The sequence below is a fragment of the Trachurus japonicus genome, chromosome 15 (genome assembly GCF_045865225.1).
Source record: "Trachurus japonicus isolate A0001 chromosome 15, Traja_1.0".
In the NCBI taxonomy this organism is placed as follows: Eukaryota; Metazoa; Chordata; class Actinopteri; order Carangiformes; family Carangidae; genus Trachurus; species Trachurus japonicus.
Window position 1 is genome coordinate 13775740 of NC_140921.1, and position 11597 is coordinate 13787336.

General features: G+C 42.1%; 1 protein-coding gene across 1 annotated transcript; it reads right to left on the bottom strand.

The window, feature by feature from the left end:
* Window positions 1–2561: 2561 nt before the first annotated feature.
* Window positions 2562–9530, bottom strand: sparcl2 (SPARC-like 2). The gene is made up of 8 exons (XM_085799219.1): window positions 9440–9530; window positions 7290–7362; window positions 6925–7036; window positions 6551–6669; window positions 6302–6456; window positions 4589–4701; window positions 3462–3556; window positions 2562–2617 (listed from the first exon to the last, which is right to left on the bottom strand). The coding sequence occupies exons 1-8, from the start codon at window positions 9500–9502 to the stop codon at window positions 2562–2564; spliced, it is 786 nt and encodes a 261-aa protein (XP_085655345.1). The 5' UTR covers window positions 9503–9530.
* Between the last annotated feature and the right edge of the window lie 2067 nt (window positions 9531–11597).

An 11597-nucleotide genomic window follows, 5' to 3' on the forward strand; every position in this document is an offset into this window, starting at 1 on the left:
TAACTGCATGAAAAGAAGCTGCAAAACCGGCCTTTTCATCTATTATTGATGTGTGCTTACAAGCCATGCATAATGCAGGGGGCCGTCTTTATGACAACCATGTATTAAATATCATGTTCTGGGGTCGGGGGGCCCTGGGCTGCGTGCTTTAAGTGCCACAGTTAGTTGTTTTTTTCGTTGTTTTTTTTTTTTTTACAGAGTAACAGCCGGCATGGACAGCAAAGGGAGAAATGGGGCTTGATAGCGAGAGAAAGCGATAGAGGGAGATTGACAGGGAGATGAGATGAAATGGGGGGGGGGGAGTTGTGCTAGCTGACAACGGGTTAACAGGAATCTTTATTTTTAACAACATGTCATCACCAGCCGCCCATCTGCTCCTGTGCTGTCAGAGTCCCTCGGGAGTGTGTGTTAAATGTGTGAGGGAGAGGGAGAAAGAGGGAGATGCGAGCAAGCCATCACAGATCAGATCACTGATCAGTACTCAAAGGAGGAGGAGGAGGAGGAGGGGAGAGGACAAGGTTAGAGAGGTGGGTGGCACACAGATATCCCTCTCCTCTAATATCAAATGGGGTGTGACAGGAGGGGCGAGGACAGTAGCAGTGGGAGTGGAGGTGAACAGTGTGTGTGCGTGTGTGTGAGGTGGATGGATCAATCTACAGATGCCCTCTCTCTCTCTCTGTGTGTTTGGATGGGGGGATGGAAGGAGGTGGAGATGGTGGTCTGGAGGTAATGAAAGGGAATCTATTAACACAGAGGAGGTGGTGGTGGTGGGGGGGGGGGATATGAGGAAACACAAAGAAAGAACAGCGGTGGTGAAGAAGAGGAGGAGGAGGAGGTGTGTAGGCTATGCCGGACCTCCAGGGGTGGCCTCAGCAACTTATTTTTTTTTCTCCCCCCACTGGATTAAGGGAATGGTCCCTGGGGAAGAGGGAAGCAATTGAGGAGAGATGTATCTTGGTGGAGGTATAGTTGGGAGTATGGGGAGTGGGGAGGGGGTGGATGTGGATGTGGAGGTGGACTTTGTATCCAGAGAGACAGGACCAACAGCTCGCCGTTCCGCAGGTCACTCATCATTAGCAAATACACTTTCATTTCGATTCAGTACAGTTAATCTCTCCGCTTTTGTTCTGTTTTTATGTCTGTTTTCCCTCTCTCCCCCACAGTTTACGCTTGTTTTTCACAGTGTCTGCCAAAGCTGCAGCAGCTCTCCACTGGTCCACTCCGCTTTACCAAAAGTTTGGATGGAACGAAAAACATCTTGTTTTGATATTTATGATGATGCGCTTTCTTTTTTTTTTTGCACAACATGTAGAGAGCAGAACTCGTTCCTCATTTTTTTCCTCGCGTCTGCACTGGATCTGCATCTCATATTGAGGACTGAAATCTCTCCCCCTTTCGTCATCTTCCTCCCAGTGTCTTACTCTCTCTCTCTCCCCCCCTCGCCCCTATCCTTCAGGCGTGGTAAATGTGAAGGCTAATTAGTCCAGATAAACCAGTCATACCAAACAGCCCACCCCAGGCCACACACACACATCCTCCTATTGATCTTATAGCACCAAAACAAGCACAACCACCCACAAATTCACACACACAAAACAGAAAGCAAACAAATACGATGCAACAAGAGTTTTTAGAGCATCGTGTATTATAGATGGAAGAGCCTATACCTACAAATAGTGAGTTTGGATTATGCAAGTTTGTTTGACCTTGACAGAGGTCAAGTGTGTCAGGTATTCTGCTCCATGCTACAAGATGCTATTTCCAGAGCCGAGTGTAACGGAAGTGTTTTCCGGCATCGAAACCTTTTTTCTTGCGATTCCTCTTCTCCTGAGTTACTCCCGCTTCCTCAGTCATCCCTTCCCCCTCTCACTCTCCATTCTCAGTCTTTCCCTCATTTCTGATCCATTTTTTATGCATTACTCCATTACTCTCAACTCCCATTTACAGTGCATTACCTCCTCCCATCTTTCACAAACACACTTTGTACGTCTCTCTGTTTCCTTCAGTCACTTTGCCTTGCTCCTTCCCTTCCCTCTCCTTGCTTCTCCTCCAGTGCATTATGACACTTTTCTCTACTTCTCCCCTTCACCCTCTTTATTATCTCTTTGTCTCTACTCTGGTCACGTCATCTCATATGAAGCCCCCCCCCCCCATCTTTATTTCCCTCTAGTTTGTCATTCTCTGTACATCAAGCTGTCCGTCTGCGTTACTGTCCTCCTCCCCTTTAATTAGCTATTCAAAGCACGCCATGTAATTGGGATTTAATACTGCCCATTGTCTCCGCTCTTTTACAACACAAATGTACAAAATGTCAGATAATGTAATTAACAATTACTGGCGGTCAGTCTGTCCAGACATTTATTTCTCCCACACATGAGTGCACAGACAACCAGCAGACTCTGAAATTTAACGACACAATAAATCACAATATTACAAGTTGCTAGACAGAAAGAAACAGCTGAGTGACCACTGTGCACAGACGCCATCTTTACATTCAGTAAATGTGGTCATGTTGTTTCTGCAACAGTAGAGATGCAGGAGTTCATGGTTGTTTTCTTGCCTCAAAAGTTTTTCTCTTTGCCTGAAGGACACAGCTTACGGGAGCCCATCTTCATTGCTGTGGATAAAAAAAAACACACACACTTTGGTTTGGTTATAAGTGAGCCAAATTTACCTTGGAAAAACCATTTGTAACTGAATTTTATGATAATTAATTACTAGATAAAACAAAAATCTCAGTATTATTACGTAAAAGAGCACTGTGTGAAATCAGATAATGGCCACAAAGACGTGAATTTCTTGAAATGAAATCACCAAAACTATGGAAAAAATGAAGCAATGTGAATGTTGAAATGTAAATACAACTGAATTTGAAATCTGAATTTATGTATTAAGGATTCTTATAGTTCCAAATCGATGTAAATTAAGTCAGTCTATGCCCTGAGTATTCATATACGCTTTATTCAGTCTTTTCAAATGGAGCTTCAAGTTCTGCCCAATTTAACTAATTGAGACAAAATCTAAGATGATGTTCATATCCGAACATGATATGAATGATAATGTCATTTGGGTTAATTTCCTTGGCGTCAGTACGTCAGTAAAATTATAGAATCTTAACCTCTACTGCATCAATTTTTGCCATTGATTTTGTATGTCCTACAACAAATTGCGCCTTATCTTAAAGTTTATGAGGAGGGAGGTCATGCTATAGACCTCAATTGGGGGATACAACTTAAAAATACATGGAATGATTATAGACAAAATGTGTCTTTAAATATCTTTTTAAGCTGACTGAGAATATTCAACTGCATTAAAAACACTCTACTGCTTTCAGTGGGGCTAATATTAATCTGATCTTTCGATTCTGGTAGAAGGGACTTTTTGTGATCTATAACCTTTATCAGTATTTAGCTTTGTCCATGTGGACGTACTGCATGATTGGACAAATGATGCAAACTCACACATGAATTGGAAGAACCAGGCCTCGGAGCGATCGACCAGGCAGCTCGTCCACTCTCGCAGGGTCACCTTCCTGTTCCTGTTACGGTCACATGACCTGCAAACACAGCACAGGGTAGCACATGATGACCTCACAACATGGCGCCAGCAGACGGCAGAGCAATAACAGAAGCAGATGCATTCACTCATACACTTATAAGGCCATTCACGATGACAGTATAGATACACATTGTATAAAGACATATTCATAGGTGTTAAAACAACTGCATAGGGTTCCTCAAGAGCCATTGTCTTTCATTTCACCCTGCAGAATCATCTCTGAAGGGTACTCCTTCAATTTGTGTTAATCCATGGGCAGCGGGAGGCACAGTGGGTAATAAACATTATCATTGCTGGGAATGGCTTGACATTGACACAGCCTGCCCAACTCCCACAAAACCTGTCACTGCAGACTGACAGAGAAATGGGAGGTTGGGTGGGAGTACGGGTATATGGGGAGAGAGAACGGATGAGAGACGGAAGAGTGCAAGAATGAGAGAAGAGTGAAAACGAAAGAAGAGGGATTGACAGAGAGGGAGGAGGGGGCGGAGGCTAAGTCAATTTATGGGAGAGATGAAAGGAAAGTAGGAAGCGCAGAAGGGGAAAAGAAACGCTTCAACATGGAGGAGGAGAATGATGATGGAGAGATGGTGTGGTCATGAGATAGGAGGGGAGGAGGACACAGGAAGCAGGGATTGGCATGGGGAATGAATGAATAGATGGCATGCAGAGAGAACAGCATGGTGGGAGGTGCAACACGGTCACAGAGCGGGGGCGAAATGCATCTCGGTGTGACATTTTTAACCCTTGGTGTTTCAGTAATTACCTCAGAAATAACATACCGCAAGAGACGTGAGGTGATAGTCTCATGGACGCGGTCCCTAATTTACAGACCACTTGGGCGTTAAGTAAGATTTTATGTCCTCAAATAGGCTTTTCCTTCTGCAAGCACATGCAACACATGAGTCAGGGGTCATTAGTTAATATGTGTGAATGCTGTGATGACGTGTGTGTCTGACTGAAAAAAAAGGAAAGAGAAAACATGCCAATGCTGAATTCATTAATGTTTGAGAGTGGAGATGAGACTGACTGGAGGAACGGTGCAGCGCAGTGTTCCAGCGGCATCCTCTTGTAACGCAGCTTCCTCAGGTCCCTGTGGCTCAACTCGCCGTCCTTGTTTTTGTCCAACAAAGTAAATCTTTGCTATAGAGACAGAGAAAGAAACATCAAAGAAAAGGTGAATATCATTCAGTTGTTCAATCTGTTTTACAGAGATTCATCATCCGACAGACCATAAATCCTTCTGACTTAAATGATCAAGTGAGCGTCCCCATTGCACCAATATGAGGTTGTTGTGGTTTTGTCCTAAATACCTGGACACTTACTGGATGGATTGCCATGAAATCTGTTACATTTGTGTCCCCTGTGTGGGATAAAAACGGGTGATCCCTCCATTGAAATAGTCTATCAAAGTGGTTCTCAAAGTGGGGTTTGGGGACCCCCAGGGGTCCTTGAGAGGGTTCAAGGGGGTCCTCAATTTTTTCGTGAAATTTTACCACTTTTATCTAGAAATTCTTTGACTTTTTCCAGAAAAATTACCTTTTTTCAGAAATTTCAGAATTTTTTTCTCCAAAAAATGTGCCCTAATTTGAACATACAGACTAAGAAATTAACGTTATTCAGTCTTGTGTTTGTTTCGAAATTTTGTCCAATTGTCTAATTTGTGTCAGTTTAGGAGTCCTTGATCTAAAAAAGGTTCAGAACCATGAGGCAAATACCTGTGAGACAATCCCATTAGCCTCAATGTGCTTTGTCTTTCATGCTATTTAGCAGTGAACATAAACTGTACATAAGCATGTTAGAGTTGCCATTGGTAGCATGTTAACATGCTTCTTCATTTGGTGTTTTACAATTGACGGACAAAAGATGTACTCCAAGCAGTGTGCGTGCTGTCCAAAGGAAAAGCACCTTTGGCCGATCACAGTTGTCAAACTTAAAGCCATTGGAGCAACAGGATTATTCAAAGGTTTTGAGATTGTTGGTTTGATCCTCAGGCAGCGTGTTGTACTCTCAAGGCCTGCACCCAGAGGAGAGACTCAAATACTTTAAGAAATAGAGCAAGCTCTGGTGGTGAGGCAGCCCAGGGAGTTACAAGACTGGTAGCTTTAGGGTTTCGGTTTTGATGCCGATGAGATGCATTGAATTTTTAAGGCCAATGATGTTCAACAGAAAAAGTCAAAATCTCAACACAGACACAGAGAGAAGACATGGAGCTCAAGTGTGTCTGTTCACAATAATGCATGGCTTTCCTTTTAATTCATTAGAGGGCCAGGAGGTCAAGGTGGCTGGCGGGAGGATATTAAGTTATCAGTCCATTCACCGCCTTATTGAATAATTTAGTGATTATTGACCAAATCCTATTTATACATGGTGTTCTTGAGAGCCGCTGTCTCGTTCTCTGGATGACCACACCACTGCCAACGCAAGAGCCTGCCACTTACAGTAAGTTGTTAACATCGATTTCTCTTCAGACGGTCCATGAAGCCCAGTTTGTACTGTATACTAGCACAATGATGGTGTCTGGTGTCAAAAACAACTTTATGTTTGGTGTTAAATTGCACTGGGAGTGAAAGGGATCCCTTGGCATGTGTTTTTCTTCTGCCTATAGTTTCTTTCTTTGCATCTTCATAAACTGAGGTCATCAGAGATCATTTATCATGTTTACTGGTCAACAATCCTCATCTCCTTTTGGATTAAGATCTTTGGTGCTCCATTAGTTTGCTACTTTGGGATCACTCCATACCTGTGCCAGTTGTGTCCTCTGGGCGTGGCTGAGGCAGCTCTGGGGAGGGGCAGCAGGTGCGTAGGACTCCCCCATACGACTCAGGAGCAGAAACCAGTCCATGAGGCGATATGGAAACTGGCCTAACTCCTCCTCAGTGCATTCAGCCTTGGGGACTGATCAAGGAAAATAACAGAGATATAGTTTTGAAGTCTGCAGTCAGTGCACAGTGGAAATTTGTGTGTAATATCTAATGATGTGTGTGTTTACCCAGACAGGGTCCTATGTGAGCCAGTCCAGTGCGGCGTCTCTTTCTGCAGGCTTCTTTATGCAGCAAACATTCATTCCCATAGGTTTTTCCCAGAACACTGCACACTGGTGCCCTCTGCCTGATCGGACAAGTCAGTGCACACACGCAAAACCATGTACGTGAGAAGGACGGACGGATGTTATTCTGTGTGCACAGCTGGGTTAAATAAACACCTGTATTTCATGGTTTCACCACAAACTCTACATCCTATTTTGGAGTATCAATTACAAATCCATCCAAAGGCAGTTAATGAATCAACAAAGATGGTGTGTGATCTTTTGAGGCAAAAACCACAAGAATTGTGTTGGTGTTTGAGATGCCTTGAGGTGATTACCGTGGACAGGACTGTGGACAAACACACTTGGGGATCAGGACTTCATTTTCCTGAACTACTTGGCACCAAGATCCCATTGGACTGTGGCATTTCAGCAACTCACAAAGCTTTTCTGAAACATAAAGAAACAAACCTTGTTTTTTTCTGTTTCCTTGCTTCACATCTCTATTTTCTTTCCCTGCTTTCTGGTAGAATACAGTGGGCTTTTGGATGAGATCATATGAAATGTCTTATAAAGGTCAATTTTAGGTAAAGAAATGTCATTGAGTCACGGATAAACAAGAAAAAAAGAGAGAGAGAAATGAGTTTGTCTAATTGACATGCAGTCAAAACAAACCTGAACCGTACTGTAGTTACAGTCTTACCTGGCTGTACTCTGCCAAAATATGGTCTTAGCCTCTCCTCAGCTTGTCTCTGTCTGCGCTGGGCTCTGCCGCCCTGACACACACAAGCACACACACACACACACACACACACACACACACACACACACATGCATTTCTGCTTTATCAACAGTGAACTAAAAGTAATCAAAGGGAACTTGCAGAGTGGACTGTGTAGTGCACTATATGGTTGTCATGCTTTGACTATTATTTTGACACCTGTTGAACTCTATTATAGTATTATAGTGCATATAATGGTGATACAATGCTGCAATCTTCCAGCATAAGAGTTGACTTGACTCTTACGACCATTTGGCCTCATAACTTTTGTGTCTGTCCTTTGGAAGTCAGACTTCACTGAGTAAAACTAAAGCTTGAACCTACAGGTTCAAAAGTCCACAACGGTCCGCTAAGACTCTGTGGCATTTGATTAGACGGAAGTGTATTACTTAGAAAATTCTTCATTTGGGTGTTGGACTTAAAAATTCACTGAGTCTCATAAATATTGAACCTCATAACTTCAAAGCAGTCCTTTAACATATTGAGCTATTTAGTTAAGGGCGGCCTTTTTCTCAGAGCTTCTGCCTATTTCCTTTGAGTGGTGTCCAAAGGAAAAGCACCTTTGGCCGATCGCAGTTGTCAAACTTAAAGCCATTGGAGCAACAGGATTATTCAAAGGTTTTGAGATTGTTGGTTTGATCCTCAGGCAGCGTGTTGTACTCTCAAGGCCTGCACCCAGAGGAGAGACTCAAATACTTTAAGAAATAGAGCAAGCTCTGGTGGTGAGGCAGCCCAGGGAGTTACAAGCCTGGTAGCTTTAGGGTTTTGGTTTTGATGCGGATGAGATGCATTGAATTTTTAAGGCCAATGATGTTCAACAGAAAAAGTCAAAATCTCAACACAGACACAGAGAGAAGACATGGAGCTCAAGTGTGTCTGTTCAAATAGCAGAGGGGAAACCGGGGACTACTCTGTAGACTTGAGGTCTTTGGTTTGATCCAGTGAATTTTGAAGTTCAACACTTCAGCATTCAAAGACACAAGGAAATTAGCGGCTAATGATCCAACCAAATAGCTCACAGGGTCAGAGGCCTTCTTGGATGATTTGATCATGTGCATTCAACTCTTATGGGGCTCAGTGAAGTTTGAAGTCCAATGCATAAAGAGATGACGCTCTGAGAAGTGCTCAGAGAGAAGCCAACAGTGTGAAGAAAGGGGTTTGTATCTGGAGTGTTATTGGTATACCAGGAGTATCTCAACCAACCTCCTGATCTTCAGAGAAATAGAAGAAAGGAGGTGTGTCATGGAAAACTACGAATGGCTAATAATAGAGTCCGATTAAAGTATACCTGTGTGTAATTTTAATGACCCTGCACTGTGTGTCCACATGATGGGCATAGATGTCTGATGCTCCCTGTCATGGTCCAGGCAGAGGATGAAAGGATCCTATGGTTGGATGTCATTTCAGAGGTATGCGCTTAACTCAGGTATAAACTCCTCTTTCATCATAAACCTTCTGTGTTAAATTTTGGATCATGTTTTCACACTGATGAAAACCATGTTTAGACCAAAACCATGTTCAGTTCAGGTTTGTTCATCATCAGCTCTGATGAACCTTCTTCACAGGTGAGAAGACTTTTACAGTAATAAAAATCATTAGAAAACGTCATCATTTTGAAGTCAGTGTACCATAAATTAATTATACTGTACTATTAAAAATCTACAAAGAATTGAACCGGGTGAAAACTTCTATTTCAAAAAACTTTGTAGTCTGCGCCAGGTCCACATCTGCCCCCAAAAGTCCTCCAAGATCAGATGAGAAACAGGTGCACTGCTGACCCAAAATACTGGAGCAACACTTTCCTAATACATTATTACCATTAACATCTAATTTAAGCAGTCCTGATAACTTGCAAAAACATGCATGAGGAGAGACTGTTTGCAGTGAATATTGAATGAAATAAACTTCTTATACTAAGTAAATCCTTGAATCATAAATTACTGTAATATGGTTATGCTTCATTAAGGTTTTTACCCAATTAATTTGTAGTTTATCCATAACCAGAATTATTTTTCATATCCACATGATAATCCGAGAGGAAATGTGGACAGAAACCACTGAGTTAGACTCACCGTGGTTGCACATGTGTGAAGACTGAGGAGCAGAAACAAGGCAAAGGTCAAGCTCAGGTTCATAGTTGAGACATCCAGTGGGATACAAGGGGACATTTTCCTGTAGGAGGAAAATACTGGATTATATCACTCTGATCTTTGTCTAAGGCACAGAGTATATGACTGAAAAGACACTGTGTTTATTCCTCTTAGCATCATCGCTCCACGTTTACAGTACATGTTTTGATATAAATGACTTTATATGTAAACTCTGACACATAAACAACACTGGGGGATATCAATTTACTGAGATCAAACTCCATTAATAGATGCCATGCAGTCTTTCCTCGTTTTCCCCCTCTTCTTTCTTCTCTGGTGTCATTTACTAACTATTACTCTACTTCCACTTCTAGTCATTTTCATAATGCACCAGGAAACCACCTCACTGAGTCTCAAAATACAATAATTTTCCACCACAGAGGAAACAGAGGGTTGAATTACACGGAGAGGACGTTCAGCTTTCAGTTGAGGAAGTTGTTACGCTAACAAGTCATTTTCTCTCCTCCTGACAGCTTGAAAAGAAAAACCATCTTACCAGCTAGGCCTCCGTCGCTCCTTTATTCTGTTGTTATCCTCTTGTATTTGTCTTTCCTTGTTTCCGACACTCCTTTTTTCTCTTTACAGCCCTCTTCAGCAGTCTGTTCTTTCTCTTTTAATTTGATCCATCTATTTTTGCATCCTTGCCTTTTATATAACCCCTCCTCTTTTCTTTCTTGCTTTCCCCTATCTTCACATTAGCCCCCTGCTGAGTGCAGCTGAGAGCACAGGTAACTGTTAGTCTAGAGACATTGTGCAGTTGAATAGTATTGAGATAGCTTATGGAAGAAAGCAAAGGAGACGTTTACCTAGAGAGAGAGAGAGAGAGAGAGAGAGAGGAGGGGGGGTTGCTTTTCAGGGAAAAGTAGGGTAGCTCTCATTGAAGTTGGCAGAGACAGATTTACAAGTCAGGGAGAACATATGGCCACACATCTGACTTTCTTTCTCACAGTAAAATTCCCCTTGTAGGCTATTTCAGACATAGGTGCAGTGCTCTGACACGTTTAGTTTTTTTCTCTTCAAGTGAAGATAAAGAATATAGGGTATAATCATCACATATAGTCCATTTGAAATTCATGATATTGAGTGAAGGTCCATCCATTGCAAAGGTCAGAGTGATGCAACAGCAAGCACTGGCTGCAAGGGAGCAGGGTACTACAAATGATAAAGTCACTGCTGAGTGCTGACCTTAAGTGTTTCCTTAAACTTACTTATGTGAGGAAACTTGAGGGAGAGCACAAGATGTTTTGTGCAACTGTTTTTATATTACAGTAAGAAAACCTTAACTTAGGGCAGTGTTTTTCAACCTTGGGGTCGGGACCCCACGTGGGGTCACCTGGAATTCAAATGGGGTCGCCTGAAACGTCTAGTAATTGATAAAAAAAAATTACTGATATATATATATTTTTTTTACTAATTATTATTCTTTTTAAAATTATGATTACAAACACCACACAACTGTATTCTATACTTTCACTTTCTCAAATATAAATTGAGTTCAAATAAAATGCAAATACCTGAGCTGGCGCATCTTGTTGTTATCTTGGCCGTGATCATGTGACTACACATGATAGCGGGGTCGCCAGAAATTTGTGATGTCAAAAAGGGGTCCCGAGCCAAAAAAGGTTGGGAACCACTGACTTAATGGGAATCTTAACTATGCTTGTGTAGGCCTACACCCCCTGGATCTTTTTCTATATGTGTTTCAGATTCTAATTCATTCCTAAGTCATTCTTCCAAGCTTTTTTCCCCGGTGCTATTACAATACAAAATATAAACAAACAGGTGGTCTCAGTGCATGCATTCGGTATATTACTCATCTTATTAAGCATTAAATTACACAAAAACACCACATCACATCATGCAACAGCAGCACAACAGAGTGACAACCATCAGAGATATGTCAGACATAAATATCGTTTGAATATAAATATAGTCAGACTGGACCTGGTTTTTGTTTGTTTGTTTGTTTTTTCCGGGGGTTTTTTTCTTCTTGCACCTGTTTTAAAGTCTGAAGAACACCTCCAACCCATGGATGTATTATAGATCCATGCTCCAACCATCACCACCTACAGGCCGCTGC